This window comes from Mustela lutreola, chromosome 10, assembly GCF_030435805.1.
Source record: "Mustela lutreola isolate mMusLut2 chromosome 10, mMusLut2.pri, whole genome shotgun sequence".
Classification (NCBI taxonomy): Eukaryota; Metazoa; Chordata; class Mammalia; order Carnivora; family Mustelidae; genus Mustela; species Mustela lutreola.
Window position 1 is genome coordinate 53,008,511 of NC_081299.1, and position 22,651 is coordinate 53,031,161.

At 41.7% G+C, this 22,651-nt stretch overlaps 2 protein-coding genes across 4 annotated transcripts in view; one reads left to right on the forward strand and one right to left on the reverse strand.

Moving 5' to 3' along the window:
• Positions 1-13,037, forward strand: part of RAVER2 (ribonucleoprotein, PTB binding 2) — a 91,026-nt gene extending 77,989 nt beyond the window's left edge. Inside the window, exon 12 of the mRNA XM_059137108.1 lies at positions 11,011-13,037. Coding sequence (XP_058993091.1) covers positions 11,011-11,157 — 147 coding nt within the window. The 3' untranslated portion in view covers positions 11,158-13,037. The remainder of the gene's footprint in view (positions 1-11,010) is intronic.
• Positions 13,034-22,651, reverse strand: part of JAK1 (Janus kinase 1) — a 121,947-nt gene continuing 112,329 nt past the window's right edge. For 2 of the 3 annotated variants that reach the window (XM_059137106.1, XM_059137105.1), the window contains 9 exons: positions 21,520-21,671; positions 20,466-20,616; positions 20,253-20,347; positions 19,048-19,240; positions 18,206-18,330; positions 17,674-17,846; positions 16,089-16,206; positions 15,056-15,166; positions 13,034-14,269 (listed from right to left, as the gene is read on the reverse strand). In XM_059137106.1, coding sequence (XP_058993089.1) covers positions 14,174-14,269; positions 15,056-15,166; positions 16,089-16,206; positions 17,674-17,846; positions 18,206-18,330; positions 19,048-19,240; positions 20,253-20,347; positions 20,466-20,616; positions 21,520-21,671 — 1,214 coding nt within the window. In that variant the 3' untranslated portion in view covers positions 13,034-14,173. Of the gene's footprint in view, positions 14,270-14,654; positions 14,915-15,055; positions 15,167-16,088; positions 16,207-17,673; positions 17,847-18,205; positions 18,331-19,047; positions 19,241-20,252; positions 20,348-20,465; positions 20,617-21,519; positions 21,672-22,651 lie in introns of those variants that run through there. The other variant, XM_059137107.1, reaches the window with a different exon arrangement.

Here is a 22,651-nt window from a genome sequence, read left to right on the forward strand (position 1 = left end):
GTGTAATAATGTAAAGAATGATATAGGGATTATTTCAGTTGTTTAAGTTGTGGTTTAGGGTTTTCATTTGACACTTGCCAAACTGGTTAGCTGTCTGGTACGTGATGCGTTAGGGGAATACTGTCTACCTGCCTGTTGTACTCTTGTGTTGCCCTTGGTTCCAGGGGTCTTTTCCTGCAAGGAAGCCGGTTGCCTGTTTCAGAATCAACCACAGAACGTGTACAAGACTCTGTGATGAGGAAATAGGAAACAAAATTGAAAAATGAACAAAAAGGCTTCGGGTTCCTTCCTTTCATCTAGAGCCTAATGCTGCCACCTAGTGGGCAAAAAGTGCAGAGACTGGCCAAAAAGATTTGTGCGCGGGCTGGTAGATCAGGATCTGGTGACAAACAAACGTCAACTATATAAAATAGTTTTTAAAGACCTAAGTCTATAAATAAATAAAATCTTAAAAAAATAAAAACCCAAGACTACTTTAACAATAACTATGGAACCACAGGTTATATTAACCCTAGCCGGTAATTTTGAAAATACTATAAAAATGATTTTTGCTAAAAACTGGAATTAAAACAACCGCATTTGGAATTTAGTTACCCTCATTACTTTAAAATATTTGTCTGTAAACCAACTCAGTTTTTTTAAGTGTTACAAAAAATTAATAGTGTATGGTATACTTAAATTGAAAGAGAGCTTTGAATTACTGCTCTCACATGTTATCCCAATTTTTCAAAGGATCTTATTGTTGTATTTTGATATTTTAAGAGTACTTTAAAAAAAAGATTTATGAGTGGTAGGGGAGGGGCAGAGGGAGAGAGTCTTAAGCAGGCTCTACGCTGAGCACAGAGCCCTACATGGGGCTCAATCTCACGACCCTGAGATCATGACTCAAGCTGAAACCAAGAGTTGGTCATTTAACCAACTTTGCCACCCAAGTGTCTAAGAGTACTTATTAAACATACTTAAACCTAAGATAGAGAACTTGTATAACCTGGCACACTGAAACTAGCAAGGCAGTCAAATTTTACTTTTATTTTTTGGAATGTGCTGCAATACTTTCAGAGGATCAGTCCTTAAATTCAAAGTTAAGATTTAGCATTATTCATGAGGAAAAGTAGCTGAGAAGAAAAAGTCAATGTGAAAATTGAAAACATCTATGCATATATATGAAGAAGAGCTATTTTATTGTTAGCTGTATCTTTAATATCACAAAACAGCAAAGTTGGTTTTAAAAACAATTATAACTGGGGAGAAGAGAAAAATTATATTTAAATAAAATTTTAGAAGTCAACTATGGTTAATGCAGAAAAGATGAATTAATTCATGTTTCTCTAGGTATAAAGTCTAAAAGCCGGACATGAAGCCATGAGAAAGGAGTATTAAAGGGTTGCTACAGATTCTAGAAGAACTAGTGCAGTTGCTCACTTTAGGCTCTCCATCTAATCTACCTCCACGAATGAGGTAAGACGGAGAAGCTGAAATGGGGCTAACGGTAAAAGTGAGGCTGAGGAGCCCTAAGGAGAGGCAGAATTTTTGAAAAATCAATTTGATTTTGTATTTCAAGGACTATACACCATGTGTTCCAGTCCTTTCAGAAGAGCAGGAACGGTAACTAGCATGACCTTGGGCCGGCAGTACTGGAGATGAACCCAGTCTGCTATCAGCATGAATCTCCCAAAGGAATCTCCCTGGGGACTAGCCACAATCCCAGTTCTGTGAATTCTGCCCAGACTTTTTTTTTTTTGTCCTCAAGATTTTATTTATTTATTTGACAGAGAGAGATCACAAGTAGGCAGAGAGGCAGGCAGAGAGAGAGGAAAGGAAGCAGGCTCCCTGCTGAGCAGAGTCCGATGTGGGGCTCGATCCCAGGACCCTGAGACCATTACCTGAGCTGAAGTAATGATTCTCTCTATCCATTTATCTGAAGGCTTTAACCCACTGAGCCACCCACGCGCCCCATGACCAGACTTTTAAAACCAGCTTTCAGTTCTGTTATGGAAGTGAGCTTAAATATTGAGTTTAAGACACATTGAAATTATTAAACTTTGCCAGTCCAAAAATGAAACTGCAATCCACAGGGGACTAAAAGGAAATTAGTCTACATTTACATGACGATAAAAATATTTGCTTTAATTAAAGGAAGAAAATAAGAGTCTTTAAATTAAAAAATAAAAGAGCAACTGCATAGTTACAGAATGAGCTTCATACCAACTAAATATGTACAAAAATGTGTTTTTAGAAATAAGGCAGATAGGATTAATGAAAAGGACAGCAGAGTGAGGAAAAAATGGGTTGGATTTGTGGCTCTAACATTTAATAACCTTGTGATTTCAGCCAGGTCACCTAAAGTATCTGAGCGTTTGTTTTCACGTCTGTTCAGTGGAGATCATTCCTTTTCTGTTTACTACACAGGGCTGATGTCAGTGTTATGGTGTAGAATATCATCATTATTAAATTTTGTCTGTTTCTCTCCCAAATATATTACAGTTGGGATATTTTGCTGATTTGATTTACATCTGAATAGTAGACATTCTCTTCTACTCAGTGTCTTTCTCTAATCTCTCCAAAGCATAAATGCCTGTTGAAATTTTTTTATTTTCAGATTTTCAAAGTACACCACTTTCTCACTTGTTTATTCCATGTAAAATTTTAACCCAAAGTTTTAAATCACATCTAATCTCTGTGTTTGCCCACATGTATGTATCTATTGTCTGTCTCTTCCATTACCCCATTTTTTATGGAGCTGCTGATTACATCTCCCAGATTCCAAAATCAAATTTATTATCCCACTTATAATCCTTAGCCTGGCATTCCAGCCCCTCCACGACGCGGCCAGATCACCTTTCCACCCTATCTGCTCCACTCTCTTCCGTGACTCCGCCACTGCGTGCCCTCCCAGGCCTGCGCCTTCCTGCCACCTGCCTTTGCTCAGGCAGCCCCTCTCGGCCAGAATGACCATTCCCGCTCCCCTCACGTCCACACCTGACATCCTCTCCAGATCCATCCAAGTGCCTTCTCATCCTTGCAGATTTTGTCCATGTTTCTCAAACTCTCCTCTCTCATTTTCCCTTCTATGAGAAGCTCGAGCTCTTCACCTCTGTGTCTCATTTGGCATGGTGGCGTTCTCCTTTTAGAAATAAGTGTTGGCTTTTCATACTCCCCCTCCTAGGATATGAGCTTTTGGAGGGCACACCTCAAGCTTCGGTTATCTAGGTAGCCCCTTAGCACACAGCCCCGTGCCCTCAATAGTTAGTCTAGGAAGGAATGGATGTCTGTATCCTGCAAATATGAATTAGAAAGAAGAGTGTTTGCCTGCTTTATACTCTTCCCGTCTTTTGTGGTTTTCCCTTTTTCTGATGTTTGATCCAGATTTATTTCTCTGAGAACACTGAGCTTTGTTTCAAAATCCTAATCAACTATCATCACTTCCCAATGCACCCAGCAGTCCTTGCACTAACAATTTATATATTTGATAAATGCATATTTATCAGTGCATATCAGAAATATGTTAGTGCATATCAGAAAAATGTTCTTTTCCCCATGTCCTATGGGTGATAATGATGTCCATTTTCCTTTCCTCTTCTTACTGATCTCCCCTGTGCCACTTGGTAAAGTGTTTTGCTGATCTCCTGCCTCTCACTTGATTCTTCCTGTGAATGGTGTAGCACTACTGGGAAGTCTCTCTGTGAAGACACCTAATACATTTCTTCCCTGGCTTCTGAGAATAGAGATAGTATAGAAAGAGAGGAAAATTCAAGTTATTGATTTGCTTTATACTAAGACAGGAAATACGGACTATTATATAGCAGGAAGAATCACCGGAAGGGAACTGAAAGTGTGCGATTTCCAGATCCCAGAGTTAGGTGTTATTTCTTTCCCTGTTATCTTTGAAAAATGGATCAGGTTATCAAACGAGTAGCTTTTCTAAAATTTAGTTTAATGGACTGATCATTTGTTAGAGGAAGAACACTAATAAGAAAAAGAGTTCTTTATACCTGAAGCCAAGGGTCTGAAGGTGTTAGTGGTCACAGTCTAACACATGGTAAGATCACCAGACCAACCAAGGGGCTCAAATGAAAAATACAGCCAAGGAAAATTATTAGAGGCTTCATAGTGGAGGAATTAGGCTCTTTGTATGCAATTTTGTTGCAGGCAATCAAAATCTAGGGTGGAATTTCTTTTTTTTTTTTAATTGAACTATAGTTGATATATAACATTTTTTAGTTTCAGCTCTACAACATAATATTTGCATATATTGTGAAATGATCATTATAGGAAGTCTAGTTTAACATCCATCAACACACAGGGTTACAAATTCTTGTGCTGAGAACTTTTAAGATCTACTCTTGTAGCACCTTTTTTTTTTTTTTTTAAGATTTTATTTATTAGAGAGTGCATGAGAGAGAGCATGAGCAGGGGAGGGGGCAGAGGAAGGAGGGAGAAGCAGACTCCCCACTGAGCAGGGAGAATGATGTGGGGCTCGATGGCAGGACCCTGGGATCATGACCTGAGCCAAAGGCAGACACTTAACCAACTGAGCCACCCAGGCGCCCTTCTTGGAGCGACTTCTAAACATACAACACAGTATTATTATAGTTACCATGCTGTGCATTGTATCCCCAGGACTTGACTATTAATGGAAGTTTGTACCTTCTAACCACCTTCACCCATTTCACCCACCCCACTTCCCACCATTTCTGGCAACAACCAGTCTCTGTTCCGTGTCTGTAGTTTCCTTTGCTTTCTTTTCTTGGTTTTTGAGATTTCACCTATGAGATCATATGGTATTTGTTTTTCTCTATCTGACTTATTGACCACAACGACTTCAAGCTCCATCTGTGTTGTCACAAATTGCAAGATTTTTCTTTTTATGGCTGGATAAGCGCTCTCTCTCGCTCTCTCTCTCTCTCTCTCACTGGGTATGCCTGAGTGAGAGAGATTCTCTCTATCCATTTATCTGTTGATGGACGATTAGGTTGTTTTCATGTTTTGGCTATTGTAAATAATACTACAGTTATCATGGGGACCAGTTACCACTTACGAGTTAGTGTTTCTGTTTCCTTCAGGTAAATACCCAAAACTGGAATTGCTACATTGAATGGTAGTCCTATTTCTAATTTTTTGAGGAACCCTCTACGTTTGTTCATAGTGGCTGTACCAATTTACATTCCCACCAGGAATGCCTAAAAGTTCCCCTTTCTGTACATCCTCACCAATATTTGTTAATTTGGTCTTTTTTTTAATTAAGTTTTTAATGTTAATTCCAGTATAGTTTTTGATAGTAGCCATTCTACTAGGTATGAGGTGATATTTCATTCTCACTCCCTTCATGACTGAGCCCAGAATGTCTTTCCAACTTCATTGGCCATTACTCTCTTCCATGTACGATCACAGGCTTATGCATTCCTACTTTCTGTGGTTTTGATCTGCATTTCCCTGATGATATTGCTATTGGACATCTTTTTGTGTACCTATCGGCTATCTCTACATCTTTAGACAGTGGTCTATTCAGATCCTTCATCTATTTTATAATCATAGTTGGGTTATTAGTTATTGAGTTGCATGAGCATTTTATATATTTTGGACATTAACCCCTTATCAGATATATGATTTGCCAATATTTCCTCCATTAGTAGGTTGTTTTTTCATTTTGTTGATGGTAACCTGTGCTGTGCAGATGCTCTTCAGTTTCTTGCACTCCCCCCTTGCTTTGATTTTTGCTTTTGTTTCCTTTAACTTTTGGTATTAAACCCAAAAAATCATCACCAAGACCGGTGCCAAGGAGTTTACCACCTATTTTTTCTTCTAAGAGTTTTATGGTGTTAGGTTTGCTAAAAAAAAAAATCTGCTTATAGTCTTAAGGGGGTTCCCTTACATAATAACTTGCTTTTCTCTTGCTCCTTTTAAGAATCTCTCTCTGTCTTTACTATCTAACAGTTTAATTATAATGTGTCTCAGTATAGGTCTCTTTGAATTCATCTTGTTTGGTACTTGAGTTTTATGGACCTGGATGTGTTTCTTTCCTCAGGCTAGGGAAATTTTCATCCATTATTTCTTTGAAAAGCTTTCTGCCTCTTTTGCTTCCTCCTTTCCTTCTGGGACCTCTGTAATATATATATTAATTTGTATGATGGTGATCCATAAGTCCCTCAAACTATCTTTGTTCTTTTTTTTTTTTTTTTTTTCAACCCTGATTGGATGAATTTCACTGACCTGTCTTCAAGTTCACGAATCCTTTCTTCTAGTTGCTCGGTCTCCTGCTGAAACTTTCTGTCAAATTTTTTCAGTTGTATTCTTCTGCTCTGAGTTTTCTGTTTTGTACTTTTAAGATATTTCCTATGTTGAAATTCTCACTTTGTTCATGCATTGTTTTCCTGAACTTTTTGACTGTTATTCCAAACTCCTCTCAGGCAAATCACTTATCTCTGTTTAATTGCAACCTGTTTCTGAATATTTATCTTGTTCTTTTGTTTGCAATACATTTCCCTGTTTCTTCATTTTCTTGGACTCTCTCCACTGGTTTCTGGACATTAGATAAAATAGCCACCTATCCCAGTCTGGACAGAATGGTGGTGTGTAGGGATGAACCTGACCTAACTCTTAGTTGTCCCTCAAACTTTTGTGGTTGTCCAAGCCTCCTCTTCTGTTGTTAGTGACTCCCAGTAGTTGAGAGTGTGCTAAAACGTGTCCATGTCCTAAAAGGATGGGTCACAGTTAACACCTAGATGCAGGCTGGTTGGAACCTGGACACTCAGGCAGGCAGTAGTTAAACCTCTTCCAGGGAGAGCTAGAAATGGAAGTTCTGCCTGTTCCCCCTGTGCAGGGCCCAGGTATATAGTCATAGGTGGAGCTAGAGAGGGATGTTCCTGCATCCATTAAGAATAGGTGGGTTTTTTTTTTTTTTTTAAGAATTTGTGGTTTTTGTTTGTTTGTTTCCTACAGTACTGCGGGACTCATGAATATAAGTTCTGTTGGCTCTCAGAGTCAGGCTATCTAGAGATCATCCCTTGGATGGCAGCCAAAAAATCTGGGCACAGACATGTTTTTAAAACTCCTTCTAGGGAGACACTGGTGGTTTGCAGTGGGCTGGAAGGAGCAGATGGGTTTGGTTTTTGTTTTATTGATGCTTTCCTTCACTGTGCAAAAACTTTTTAGTTTGATGTAAGCCCAATTTTATTTTTTACTCATTGGTTTTGGGGGGGTTTTTTGCTTTTGTTTTCCTTGGAGGAGACAGATCCCAAAAAATATTGCTAAGTTTGATGTCCAAGAGGTTACTGTTTTCTTATATTAGTTTTATGGTTTTAGGTCTCATACTTAGGTCTTTAATCTATTTTTAATTTATTTTGTGTATTGTGTAAAGTGGTTCAGTTTCAATATTTTGCATATAGTTGTCCAGTTTCCTCAGTACCATTAGTTGAAGAGACAGTCCTTAATTGTGTATTTTTGCCTCCTTTGATATAGATTAATTGACCATATAAACATGGGCTTATTTCTGGGCTCTCAATTCTGTTCCATTGATCTACGTATCAGTTTTTGTGCTAATACCATTGTTTTAATTACTACAGTTTTGTAATACAATTTGAAATCTGGGATTGTGATACCCTCAACTTTGTTCTTTTTCGAGATTGTTTTGGCTATTTAGGGGCTTTTTTGTTTCAGACAAATTTGGGGGATTTTTTTTGTTATAGTTCTGAAAAAATATTGTTGATATTTTGATAGTGCATTAAATTAGTAGGGTGCTTTGGGTATTAGAGACATTTTAAGAATATATTCTTCTGGGGCACCTGGGTGTCTCAGTCATTAAGCATCTGCCTTTGGCTCAGGTCAGACAATCCCAGAGTCCTGGGATAGACCCCCACATCATGCTTTCTGCTCCGCTGGAAGCCTGCTTCTCCTTTTCCACTTTCCCTGCTTGTTTTCCTTCTCTGTCTCCCACTGTCAAATAAATACACAAATATCTTTTTTTAAAAAAAGAAGAATATATTCTTCCAATCCATGAACATGGTATATTTTTCCCATGTATTTGTGTCATCTTTGAGTTCTGTCATCAGTGTCTTATGGTTTTCAGAAGATAGGTCCTTCACCTTCTTGTTTAAATTTATTCCTAAATATTTGATTATTTTGATGCAATTGTAAATGGGAATTGTTTCTTCATTTTCCTTTCTGTTATTTCATTATTATTGTATAGGAATGCAACATATTTCTGTATCTTGATTTTGTATAACACAACTTCCCTGGACTTATTATTTTTTAAAGATTCCTTTTAGAGAAAAAGAGAGTGTGCTGAGGGAAGGGGCAGAAGGAGAGGGCAAGAAAGAATCTTCAGCAGGCTTCACACCCATCACAGGCCTCGTGGGGCTCGATCTCATGACCCTGAAGTCATGACCTGAGCCAAAATTGAGAGTCAGATGCTTAACTGACTGAGCCACCTAGGTGCCCCTGAGTTAATTTATTAATTCTAACAGGTTTTGGTGGAGTCTTTAGTATATATATTATCCTGTTCTCTGCAAATATTGATAGTTTAACTTTTATCAATTTGGATGTCTTTTCTTTTGTCTGATTGCAATTGTTAGAACTTCCAATAGCACCTTGAATAAAAGTGGCAAGAGTGGACATCCTTGTCTTATTCCTGATCCTAAAGGAAATGCTCTGTTTTTCATCATTATGTTAGCTGTGGATTGATATAGATGGCCCTACCACAGCTGGGGTATGTAGTGTGTTAACTAACATCCCTTACTATTATTGTATTACAGTCAGTTTCTCCCTTCTGTTTCTTAATACTTGCTTTATATAGTTAGGTGTTCCTAAATTGGGTGCATAAATATTTACAATTGTTACATCTTCTTGGATTGATCCCTGTATCAATATGTAATGACCTTTTCTCTTGTGACAGTCTTTGTTTTAAAGTCTATTTTATCTGAATATTGATACCCCAGCTGTAGGGTGTGTTTTGTTGTTCTTTGGGTTTTTTTGTTTTTGTTTTTTTTTTTTTTGCTTCCATTTACATGAGGTAACTTTTTTCTATATCTTCATTTTAATCTTTGTCTTTAGGTCTAAAGTGAGTGTTTTGTAGGTAGCATATAGATGGGTCTTTGGGTCTTGCTCTTTTTATCCATTCTGTCTTTTGATTGGACCATTTAGTCCATTTACATTTAATTATTGGTGTGTTCACTGTTATTTTAACTTTTTTCCTGTTCCTTTCTTCTTTTGCTCTCCTCTCTTATGTTTGATGGCTTTCTTGAGTGTTATGCTTAGATTCCTTGCCCTTTACCTACTATAGGCTTTAGGTTACCACTGGGTGCGTATGTAGCAACCTTTATGTGTACAGCAGTCTATATTGGGTTGATGGTCACTTTAGCTCAAACACGTTTTAGAAGCATGGAGTTTTTATTCCCTCCATATTTTATGTATATGATTCTATATCTTATGTATCCGTTGACTAATTTTTGCATATATTTACTACTTTAGAGTTTTAATATCCTTACTGGCTTTGTGATTAAAGTACTACCTTTACTATGTTTACTTTTCCCAGCAAAAGGTTTTCCTTTTATAGTTTTCTTCTAGTTATGGTCTTTTCTTTCTACTTAAAGAATTCCCTTTAACATTTCTTGTAAGGCCAAATATAGTGTTCTTGGTAGTCAATTTTATCCTGTCAGCACCTTGCATGTATCAACTACTCCTCTAGACTGTAGAGTTTCTGCAGAAAAATCAGATGATAGCCTTATGGGGCTCCTCTTGTATGTTTGAAAAATGGTGCTGGCCAGCACTTTTATTTCCAGAAAAATATGCTGCAGATCCCTGCCCCACTGACACATGCCCTAAAATTAGTCAATAAATTTCCATGTATAGCCCAGGTATTTTTCTTTTCTTTTTTTTAAATTTATTTTTATTTGACAGAGATCACAAATAGAGAGAGAGGCAGGCAGAGAGAGAGGGGAGAGGAAGCAGGCTCCCTGCTGAGCAGAGCGCCCGATGCGGGGCTTGATCCCAGGACCCTAAGATCATGACCTGAGCCGAAGGCAGAGGCTTTAACCCACTGAGCCACCCGGGCGCCCCCCCAGTTATTTTTCGAACCCGGTCTTACACACTGTGTGTTGGGCCGTTGTTTGGCTTGTCGGCTCTTTAAGGGTGGAGACTCAGTTTCTTACAGCTCTCCAGGTCTCCTGGAGGTAAGCCTTGCTGATTTTGAAAGCCAGACATATGGATACTCACCTTCCCAATGCAGTGTTGGTGGTATTTGGTATGGGCTGTGATCCCCTTGCTCCTCTGTGCTTATGATGTCCCTCCTGTGTGTGAGTAGTTGTGCTGGGGTTGGGTTCCATATTGCATTTCTGTTCTTTCCTTTTTCAGTGTAGCCTTCTCTCTGCTATTAGCTGTGGAAGATCTGTCAGTCTTCAGGTCATCCTTCAGAATTAGTTGCATAGATGTTGTTGCTGCCTCTATGGGATGAAGTAAGCTCAAGATCTTCCTATTGCTACCATGTTTGAGCTCTGGAAAGTGTCTTGAATTCCCTGTGCACACCCGAGTTTCACCTGGGTCTGGAACTATTTGTTTTTATACCTACTCGTGTATGCCACTTCTGTTACTAATCTGATATGCAGTTCAACTTCTTCCCCACTCACCTTTCTCAGAGGAATATGGTCATGTCACACAGGTATTCTGAGTCAGTGGGTTTTAACTAGGTGGGGACAGCAGAAGCAATACAATTGCTTTTTTTTTTTTTTTAAAGCCCAAATATTGTGGGTAGAGGGGAGAGGGCACTCAGAGGCTGGTGTGTGTGTGTGTGTATATATATATATATATATATATATATTTATTTATTTATTTATTTTTTTTTTTTTTTAAGTTCCGCAAGTGGTTTTGAAATAGCAAATCTATCAAAAAGTTAAAACAGATTAAGATTTTTATTTATCCTATTTGGGTTTTTAGGCCAAATCAGAAGAATTGCTTTTCCTATAAACATCGTTAGTGAATAAACCAACTTTTAATTTAGATATGTGCTTTTTCTCATAGGTATCCTCTTTGAGAAATGAAAAGCGAGGCTCATCATATCTCATCTCTGCCCCAGAAGGTGGTTCTGTGGAATTTGTTGACCAGCATTCTCAGGGCACAGGAGCATATTACATGGAAACCTACTTAAAAAAGAAGCGTGTATACTGAGTTAAGTTCTCTTCTTATAACCTCATAAGGTTTTTGCAGTATCTCTGCTGTTCATCGCTGCCTTAACTACATTCAGACTAGCCATATCCTTTAAATACGGGTTTCTAATTTCCCAGAAGGAACTGTATCGTGCAGCAAGCAGAATTGCCAAATAAAAAATAAGTAGCAATAAGATAAGACAATGGAGGACATTTTCCATTACAATTAGATGTATCTTAATTGGTATTAACTTACAGTCCATTGGAGAAAGTAACAATGTTCCAATATTCCTTGTTTAGGACTGGGAATAATTTTGACACCATATATAAAAGTATGAAGCAATAAATGGGAAACAGTCTTGTTTCCTGAGCCTTAGAAGAATGAATTTCTTATATGCCAATGTGCATTTCAATATACTTTCCCTAGAAGTAATCTCATTTATAGATTTTTAGACCTTTTCCTAGAACTACAAGAGTGTAAGTACAAAATGCAGTGCTGGTAATGTCATAAAGATGCTCTACATGCAAACTAATTACCCCTACATCAGTCCTGCAGTATAAAAGCCAGAGTGATGTCCAAGTTCTACACAACTGCAGATGCTTTACTTTTAATGTTCTCTACCTACCATTTATACCTTTTGTGAAAAACGAGCTATTTTTGAAAAAAGAAAAAAGTAGCTTTGGTGAAATAATTTCAGGGGTTGGCAGACTACACCCTGGGGTTAAGTTCCGTCCTCCATCTGTTTTTTATACTGTCTGCAAGCTAAGACTGAGGTTTACATTTTTAAATGAAGTAGAATAGACTTGAATTAAGTTCTATGAAATTCACATTTCAGTGTCCATATATAAAATTTTATTGGAACACAAACATGCTCATTCATTTACATACTATCTAGAGCTACTTGTGTGCTGACCCCTGGTCTAATGGCACTAATTCCCTAATCCTTTAACTTCTGCAACAGACTTGTAAGTGGCAAGCAATGTAGGTTTCTATGTCTGATTTCATGGCATAAACCAATGATGATCTAATTGCTAGAAAAAGGCCTATTTTGATCCTCAAATGCCCTATTTCCACAGTATAGTTCAACAGTCAATACTGCTCTTTCTGGAGGAGCACTATAGAGTAACAAATGTAACAGTTTTGAGCTAGTGAGTTATACTTCATTTTCTGCTTTGTCTCTTATTCTTTTGTAGTGTTAGGCTGAAAAATTATCAGCTATTTAAGTCAATTTACTTTGGCAAGAATTGTGTTTATTGCATATAACTTTTGACATCACCATTTCCCGAAGACTTTGGTATTAAACACGAGAAACCCTTTGCCACCTAGAAGTTTCCAGGTTTGTTCCTTGTGATCCTAGTCTTTTTGAAATCAGATCATTACATATCTTCTAATCAGGTACCCTATTCTAATTATCAAGTTTAAAATTGATACATATGACTTTTAAAGAAATTGGTCTAATTTGTTTCATACATTAACTTCTACTTGAAAGTGACAGCTAGAAAGTTAATCACTAAGGATTGGCATCACTCAGTTGTGATTCAGCAGATGCATAATGGTTTCTCCATGTTCTGCGCTTCTCCTTCCCATTTCCTATTGCATTAAGCATCTTCAGTGCTTAGTCACACCTCTGAAAATACAACCAGCAGATGGTGAATTTTAAGTCAGAGCTGCAAAATGAAAGCAGGAAGAGGGTGAAAGAACTAAGTACTTTGGATGATAGCCCATGGGGATCTGCCCTGTCACTGGATAGAACAGATAAGTATAAATCAAGTGGTGTTTGTATTAAGGGCCACTACCAAACTCCCCACCCCCTTGCAATGTCTATACTGTTATTTTTCTATGTAAACAGTTTGAATGCTTTGAAAGTGAAATCTTAATATTAAAAGGCATATGCATGTGAAGTGTCTAGTATATTTATTTGTATAAAGAGTAAACAAAGTGCATATAGAGTGGCCACAGGTTTGACACAGAGACCTTGGTGATGTCGGGTTATTGAATAAATTTAAATGGCAAGTTTATTGCTGCCATTGAATCAATCCAGAACGCTCTTTCAGGCTCAACAGGAGAAAAGTAATGATATCAAACAAATGCTAGACAGCATTAACAAAAAGTTTTTCAGACTCTTGGTCAAGTTCTTAGGGTTCACACTGAATCAGAGATTAGACACTTTTGATTACCCAGCTACCTCCAAGCAAACTGAAAACTGTCTAGTAGCTGCTGAACTCTTGCAGATGGATGGTTAGGTACAGAAACACGGACTGGTTGCACACAACATCCAAAGCCAACGCTGCAACAGCTCGCCGCACAGTGGTCGAGTTAGCAAAGGACTGACAGGAGCATTTCTGAAAAGCACGTATGCTAGCATCCGGGGTCTTGGGAGTCCGTTCTGCCTAAAGGGCTCCTGGGTAGGAAAGCGCTGGCACAGGCCTGGTTCTCAAGAATCAACAGGCAGCAGAGTCTCTATTCCACCACTGTCCCCGCCTCTGACCAGTGTTCTCAGACATCAGTACGGCTGGTCACCCATGGGGATAGGAGCAAAGCCACTGAAGAAACAAAGTTTAAGCCCTACTGGTGACAGGAATACACTCAGCTTTGTATAGAAACAATAGTCTACTAACGGGTATCTAATATTTCAAGAACGCCTGGGCTAGCACTGTAGAGACCCTGAAATCTGAGGGCATGTCAGAGTACTGGCAACATCCGTCAACCTCTATCTGCCGGGAAAGCATTTCCAACCAGCTGGGAACAAGGGCTTTTGTTGGCTCCTCTCATTTTCTGGTAAGCAACTGGGGCAGTACACTAGCCAAACAGAAGGGTGCTTTCTGTTCTTTCCAAAAGGAGGAGTGCTTAAGTGCTTTCTGTTGTTTCTATTACAGGGACCAAATTTCAAGAGGGAAGTACTTACACATAATAAGCACCACAGTGTGCCTTACATACCCAAATACAAATTTTTTTCCATTAAAAATTTTAAATGGTTTGGATATTGGTTGGGGAAGGAGGACTTGATACACAGGAGTTTAAATGTTATTCATGCTAATTATTTTAAAAGTGCTTCAAATCCTTCGATAAGGTTCTGAAAAGTTGTCCGATTGGATGGTTGGAACTCCCAGCATTTTCTCATAAGTTGATAAACCTGTAAGAGGAGGGGAAAAAAAACTTTTTGGAAATGGACTTTTCTTATTACTCAAAGTATTACTGATAAACAATCTATCTTGAGAAGCTCATGAATCAACCTTCCAAAAAGTCCAGGTCATCACATCTCAGTGTAGACCCTAAATGTCCTCACTGGCTGTTCTCTGATGCATACAAACTCTTCAGTGCATCTCCAATAGTCTAAGAATTGGCCTTAAAGGCTCAAATCACTTTAGAATACAAAAAACTGAATAAATGTCATAAAAGCTACTGACGAACATGCAATTATAGCTGACCCGCGAACAACACAGATTCAACTGTGCACGTCCAGTTATACACCGTTTTTTCAATAAATATGATCTAGTGCTATAAATGTATTTTCTCTTACCAGTAAGGCTCCTGGTCAACAGCAGTCTTAAGTTTTGGGTAATCAAAAGTCACATGCAGATTTTCAACTGTGTAGGAAGTCAGCTCCCTTAATCCCATGTGAGTCAACTCTATATGAACGTGTCACATTTGGGCTACACCAGACTGTGTTCCTGTGATCCTTTAGGGTGCTCACTGAGGTAAGCCTACTTTTGGAGGGAATCCTTACTTTAAACAGAACTTGCGGCTGTCATCAAAGATGGTTTTTCAGATGTCTGATCTGAAATTCAGCTTCAGAAAATTACTTTAAAAACAACTTTTTTAACTTCTTCCCACCCCTCCACCCAAACCCTTGCTGGATAACTCAAGCCCTGAAAACATAACATAAATTGAATGTTACTGTAAAATGGCCCCCAAATACCTCATCTGGGCAGTGAAGTGGACAAGGCAAACGTTTTCCTTCTTTTAATGTATTCACAAGTCTTGTGACTGTCATCTGGCCATGAGTTGGGCCTATCATTTTCAGGAACAACTGTGTAAAATCAAACCAAACCAAATATTTTAGTACATGTTTATATCAACAGATTAAAGTAAGATTTCTAGAATTACCTGGAAATTAAGATAATAAAAAGGCTTTTCTCCTTAGTAATTATTTTTCCTAAAGATTTTATTAGAGGTGGGAAACAGCAGAGGGAGAGGAAGACTCCCTGTTGAGCAAGGAGCCTGATGCAGGGTTAGATCCCTGGACCCTGAGATCATGACCTGAGCCGAAGACAGATGCTTAACCCACTGAGCCACCCAGGCCTCCCTCCCTCTCCTTAGTAATTTGAAATGCAAGCCCAGGGGCACCTGGGTGGCTCAGTGGGTTAAAGCCTCTGCCTTCAGCTCAGGTCATGATCCCAGGGTCCTGGGATCAAGCCCCACATCGGGCTCTCTGCTCAGCGGGGAGTCTGCTTCCCCCTTCTCTCTCTGCCTGCCTCTCTGCCTACTTGTGATCTCTGTCAAATAAATAGAAAAAAATATTTAAAAAAAAAATCATTGAAATGGAAGCCCAAAATCTTGATTAGCTCTCAGTGATTAGTCTGTAATCACGCTCTCAGACTTTACCAAACCACCCCTTCCCCTGGCTGAAGAGCCTGTCTCAGTGAAAATAATCTCATTAATGAATACCTGAGGCTCAAATAAGGCCCTCCTCACTGCCCCCTTATTCTCCCAGAAACTGTCCCTGGATTCCTCACACAGGTGAGATCCTTGAAAGTTAAGCAGCATTTTCTAGAACTTGAGCTTCTTGTGAAATGAGGACTTGAGAGGGCCACAAGTATCAAGTGACAAACCATGTTAAATGGAAAAGTGATACTTTCCGCTGCAACACCCTAACTGGATTCCGTTTAAGAACAAAATTTACACATTTTCAATGGGTGCCAGGTGTGGACGAAGGGACAAAGAAGCCTTACCGCCATGGGGCTGTAATCTGAGTCACAGTAAGTAAGCAACTCATGCAGAGTCACTCCAAATGACCAGACATCAGAGGCGATGTAAAATTTACACTGAATTAAACATTCGGGAGCATACCTGAAAGAAAGCAGATCATGAAACTACAGAGCAACTCCAAAAAATCACTCCTTCGGCTTCTCTCAGTGCTGAACATACTAATCACACATCTGCTGAAGCACACATCTGACCCGAACACCACCACCATCACAGGCTCGCTGTGGCACACGTCCACTCTGAAGTAGTAGACAGTTCGTGCTTTCCGCTCCACAGAGCAGGTGCTGCCCATGTGGAGGAGGCAGAGGATGACATGCCCCAAGTGTTCTTGGCAAGTTCAAAATTAGTTAGCAGTGACCTCACCGTGTAGCCTTCTTCCAAGGTCTGCCTCAGTGGATGGCACCCAACTTCCCCAGCCAGAAACGAAGGCACCTCTGTATCCAATTTCCCAGATGCTTCTCAAACATACTCCATTCTCTTAAGCCCCACCGTCATGTCCTAACCACTGCCCTAGATCACACCCTCACTGGCTCTGGCTGAATCAGACTCCCTGGCTCCAGTCTTGCTCCCCACCCATCCCCAGTGGTCTTTTTAAAGCAAAAGCTGCCATTCTTACACCTCCAGTGATATATCCCAACGCTCAAAGCTGGAGTGCCAGCTCTGCGGCTCCACTTCCAGTGCTCCGCTGTAGCAGGTCCTCGAGAGTGCCCACTTCGGGATCCAGCCCTACCGAGCTGATTCAGATGCAGGCCCCAGGATATTCACTGCTCTCTTCTCACTCTTGCTAGTCACACATGCTTTCTTCTGCCACCCTTACAAACCCACTAGATCTTTTAAAGCCTTAACAGGACTTCCAGAAAACCAAGCCTGAACCCTTCTATGCTTTTACCACCAAGAAACTGGCTGCCTGATCCATTCAATTCTAAACTCAGTCTGCTTGTTCTTCTGCAAGCAGATCTTCTGCACGTATCTTTTGCACCCGGCACAAAGTCTGGCCCTGATCCACATTCATGAGGGAACAAAGGCTTAGGCTCCTTGGGTGGAGAGATCCAGGCTTGTGTCCATGCGGGATACACCTCGGAGGTGCTCTTTTGTTCTGCAGGAGCCTTGGAGTAGAGGCCTAAAGAACTTCTCCCTTGGATGGCATTCCAGGCTGCAAGGGGTCACAGGGTGCACGCTCCTGACCAAGACACCCTGGTGATCCCTGAGCAGACAGCCAAGTTCCCTGTGGACTGTGCTCTGCTCTGCGCTGTCTGGGATCTCCCTGAATCTGTCAGCACCTACTTCCTCAACTCGGTCCCGCCACTTCCTCCTTCCTACCCTCCTGGGAAGCTGGCAATGCTGAGTCACCGGACGGCTGGTATCCCCCACTCCTTGGAAGATGGTGTCAGATGAACTCAGGCATTTCTGTGTGGGATGCCTTCAGTGAAACAGCGTAACAGGTGTTTCTCAAAGGCACAGATCAATCAATTCCAAATGTAGGAAGTTGTTTCTAACCTTGACTGGGGCAGGAGGACTGAGAGACATTAACATAACATTAGATTCAGTTACCAAAACACAGGGCTGTCCCGATCATCCTTGACGGTGTAGTACTCTTTGTCAGTTTCGATTGCTTTGGTCAAACCAAAGTCTCCAATTTTCACTTGGTGCTCACTCTCAACAAGGACGTTTCTTGCTGCCAAGTCCCGGTGAACATACTGCCGAGAACCCAAATAGTCCATCCCCTGAGGGAGAGAGGTGAAGGGAGAGTGCATTTGCTAAAGGTCGGTTCAGGTTCTGTTTTGTATCCATCACTGCTTCTTCCCGAAAAAGGACCAACGTCATTTCATTTACCTGTCACTTCTTTGTTGTTTTTAATGTAAGAATAGTAAGACCAACCCAATTCAAAGAAATACACATTAAGTCAGCCATATTAACAAATCAGTTTTCTAAGTACCAGCTAATTTTCATCCAAATCATGCAGCACAAAACGAACCCAGGTACAATTACTGGAAAGCTTCCCACTTGCAGACTAATTGCAACCCAAGTACCCAGGACAGAGTGCCCGATTTTTTAATCTTTATTTTTAATTTTGTTTTTTTACCTTACAAATCTGAACAGCGTATTTTAATTGCTGTTTGAGGTTAATTTTGTTCTTGTTCTTTGGAAGATATTCCTTAAGGCTTCCTGAAGGCAGAAATTCCATGATGAGTTTAATACCATTTCCTCCTGTTTAGAAAAAAAACACCCATCAGCACAAGGTCTCCAGATGAAGGAACTGTGGGAGCAGAGGGTTGCAGGAGCTGGAGAGGCAGGCCCTACACTATTTCGGTGTCACTCCTGAATCACTACTGAAACCCTTAAGCTCCAGAACCTCGGGATCCTCAGCAACGAAGGGAGACACACAGCTCCTATACACACACAGCCCAGTTGTCAGCATCCACTGAGCTCACAGTGCTCTGCAAACCACTGTAGATGACTGATTTTTAAAAAAATTATGAGCCCCATCATTTCATTACCCATTTTAGGCACAATATGTATTATATTGGCTTGTAAAAAAAGAAATGCTATTTAGTCAATACTGCTTTCCACCTAGACAATGAAAGATCCCACTAGGGCTGTATCAGAATAGGAAAAGTAGACAGCGGTGTCCGCTTCATAGGGCCTGAGTGTGAATACCAGGACGAGTGAAGTCCAACCTCCAGTACCCAAGGGAGAATGCTGGGGGCATCCCTGGCAGCGGGGGCAGCTGGGGGGCTTCCCTGGCAGCTCCACATGGAGGGACAGGACCGTGCATATGACAGCACAGCCCCAGATCTCCTGTGAACCACCAGCGAGCATGTTCAGGTGGCCCAGATAAGGCTGAAGGCACTGCCTGCTCATGCTGGCTTTTCAACCCCAAATAGTCCCTTCCTCTTCAAACCAGCCCCACTGTGCCCAACATACCATCTTCTGTACAGATGCCTTTGTACTTCACAATGTTCTCGTGATAGAGGTTCCTTAGGATTTCAATTTCCTTCTTCAGATCAGCTATGTGGTTGCCTCCACTCTCGGGCTTCAGGGACTTCACCGCCACTTGCTCCCCGGTATTGTCCCCCTCAGGGTCATACCTGCAGAGCTCAACCTTCCCAAAGTGGCCCTAGAAGGAAAGATCCACGTGCCTGATGAGCCCCATGAGGAGCCAGCAGGAACACGTACATGATGCCTGCTCCTTGTGCTGCTCCCAGAAAGGTCAAGGGTGAGCAGCACAGCCCAACTTTACGGGTGGCAAGCTCCTACCTGGCCCCTTCCTCCTGTGGCCTCACAGGCCATCCTCTCCATGACTGGACTAAGACAAGTCATGGAGGGGACTATTAGGGGGCTGGGGAACAGACACATCAATCCCAGTTTCCATGGAAATGTAACCCAAAAGGAAATGAAAGTGGTTTCTGGCCCCGCAGGAAGCATGTTTATAAGACATGGGCTCAGATGCTGACAAGCGCTAGACAGTGATGTGGGCCCAGTCACTCCAGCCTCTGAGCTGGCTCCGGAGGGGCTCCCCACACACAGCAGCAGCAGCCTCGTGGGGACGGTGTGAGGAACGAGGACACTGTGCCTGTAAAGCGTCAGCACACAGCCTCAGCACACAGGAGGCACCCAGCGTGGGCCGCAGCCCATGTTCACTTAACCGAACTACAGAAAATAGGGACAAAGACGCAAACTGCAGTAGCTTTTCTGGCCCCACTAGCTGTTCAGAAACTCCCATTCAAGGTCCAGGGAAAAGATGACACTCTATCTGGCCTGTGTAGTAATGAATCTGCCATTTAAGCAGCCTGGCCAAATACAGCCACCCAGGGAAGTCCCAGACAGGGATTTTTCTGTTTCTACCCCATCTCGACCTGTTCCCCTAGCTCTCTCCCTTCCCATTCTCTTCATCCCTCAGGGAAGAAGCAAGTCTGGAAGGAACAGACCAACATCCTGTGTGCACATCCAGCCCCCCGGACAGGCAGGCATATGTGTGCCTGTTAAATGGAGAATTGCTTGGATTCAACCAGCCTCAAGGAAATGCAAAAACCTCTCATAAACCTTGGCCCCAAATGAGAGACAAGGGAGAGCGGCTTTGGACACACAGAAAGGTGACAGGGTCAGTGGGGCACTCCAGTCTAACTTGCCTCTCCCAAGTCACGGATCCTCTTCAAGAACCGCTTTTCAAAATGTGTGGGATCTACTTCGGTTGCCGGCTTTCTTTCAGAAACAATGTCTGGATCTAACAGAGGAGAAAAGAAACCACATTACAAAGGATGACTGGCATTCACAGGCCCCTCGTTATTCACCCGCTCCCATGGGCACTGGCTGTTCTCAGGTACAGAGCACGACTGTCTTACTCTGCTCTTCTAGTTTGTTGATGTCTCTCATGATGGCTCGGAAGAAGGGTCTCTGGTTGGGGTCATAGTTCATGCAGCGTGTCATGAGGTCAGCCAGCTCCTTACAAGATGGTGTCACTGGCCGGCACCGGCTTTCGTAGAATCTCTCTTTCTGTAACGAAGAAAACCACATGGAAGAAACCAAAGGAACCAGTCACTAACCTTTTAGCCCAGTTACCACCCCTAATTTAGTTCCCAACTGCTATACTTCAATGTAGATTTCATAAACATGTGTGTTACTGCTGCCTCACTGCTGCCTGGGGAAATCTTAGTCCCCCCATAGAAACTCACAAGGAAGATGGGCAGGATACCCCAGCCCAGAACAAGCTGTATTCCCGGGGAGTCATGCAACCTTCCTGGAATACAACTTGGCCATATGTGTAACAATCTTTGGATTCTTCAAATCCTTTGACTCATTAATTCCAACTATCGAATGACTCAGAAATAAGTCAGATACAAACAAAGATTTATGTTCAAAGATAACCCCTGCAGAATGAGACAGAACATTACAAATTTAAAAACAACCCAAATGCCAAATATAAAATTAGTTAAGTAAATTTGAACTTACTGAGACAACTCTTACATTAAATTTATAAAATTTTAAGACATGTTTAACTGCCTAGAAAAGAACTCATGATATTAAGAAATACAGCCTATATATCTGTATCTACAGTAAAGAAACTCAGCAAGTATCTGTGTTATTTTTGATGACTAGCGGGCATTTAAAATGGAGCCAAGTAATATTATAATGTTCTACCAGCACATATTGTGTGCCTGGCACTCTACATGCATCATTAATGTCACAACAGCCCCGCCCAAGAAGTAGGTGTTATTTACCCCATTTTACAGATGATGAAACTGAGACTCAGGGCAGTTTAGTGACACTTTTGAGGTCACATACCCAGTAAGCCTGTGGAGGGGCTTCAAACAGACATCCACCTCCTCCCACAACATGAGGCTTCCTGACGGCTCAGGAGACTTCGGTTGGCTCGTACCCTGGACAGCAACTGCTCACCTCAATCAGGGTCTTATCTTTCAGAGGGATCTCGCCATTGTAGCAGATTTCCCAGAGTGTGGTTCCAAAGCTCCATTTGTCAGCAGCCACACTCAGGTTCTTGGAGTCTTCAACACACTCAGGAGCAATCCACGGGATTCGTTCTATGCACTCTGGAAAAAGATGGGAGATGTTTCCAGATCAGTTTCCGGAATCGCCTGGGAAGTAAATCATGGTCATTGCAGCAGGAACCGTGAACTAAGGAAGCAACTATTCTAAGCAGTGTTTCCAAACACGGTCCTCGGCTACACTCTTCCCTGGGGAGCTGGAAAAGGTGCCGTCTTCTGGCCCCTCGCCCTTAGCACCTCAGATCCATCAGTCTTTGTCAGGGCTGGCAGGTGTGTCTGTTTATCACACGCCCCTGGGAGGGTCATGCAGGGCCAGTCTTCTGAAGCTCTGGCCTCAGACAGAGCAAAGCACCCAGGGTAGATGGCAACACCCTGGGGAAGGAGAACCAACGCTTGAGAAAGGAAAGACAGGAAGAGAGGCACACACACCCAGGCCAGGCCTCGGCTAACCTCACGCACTCTGCACAATCCACCTGCTGTGCTGTGCTTGCTTTCTGTGGGAAAGGCAAAGGAAAAAGACGGACGTAAGGTTCTCCTACATCGCTTGCCCCTGGCTACTTTGCAGCCCTGTTCAGGCTTCTGGCCAAGACTAGCAATGGGAACAGACAACCCTGCTGCATCCAGAGAAATGTCCCTTAATAAATGCTACAGCCCCCGGCTCCTGCTGCAAAGAGTCAGGCGGGCCATTCCTGAGTGGGACATTCCTGGTCAAGCCCACCTCACGGACTTACAGGGCCCGCAGGAAACCCCAGTGCCTCCCTGAGTCACGCTCCAGCCCCAGCTAGATGACATCCCTTTCTCTCTGAATGCACACAGCATTCAAATGGCATCTCTTGTGGGGTACCCAGGCTTCTCCATTTGCTCTGGAGTCTCCTGTGTCTGTGTCTCAGATGCTTGCTGAGGACAGGAGCCTTGAAAGATTTAGGACTGAATCTGCACAGACTGTGGGAAGTTGGGTGGGTGATAAGCATGACACAGGCATGAAAGGAGGCTTTCCATTTCTCTGCTAAGGAATGGATATTTTA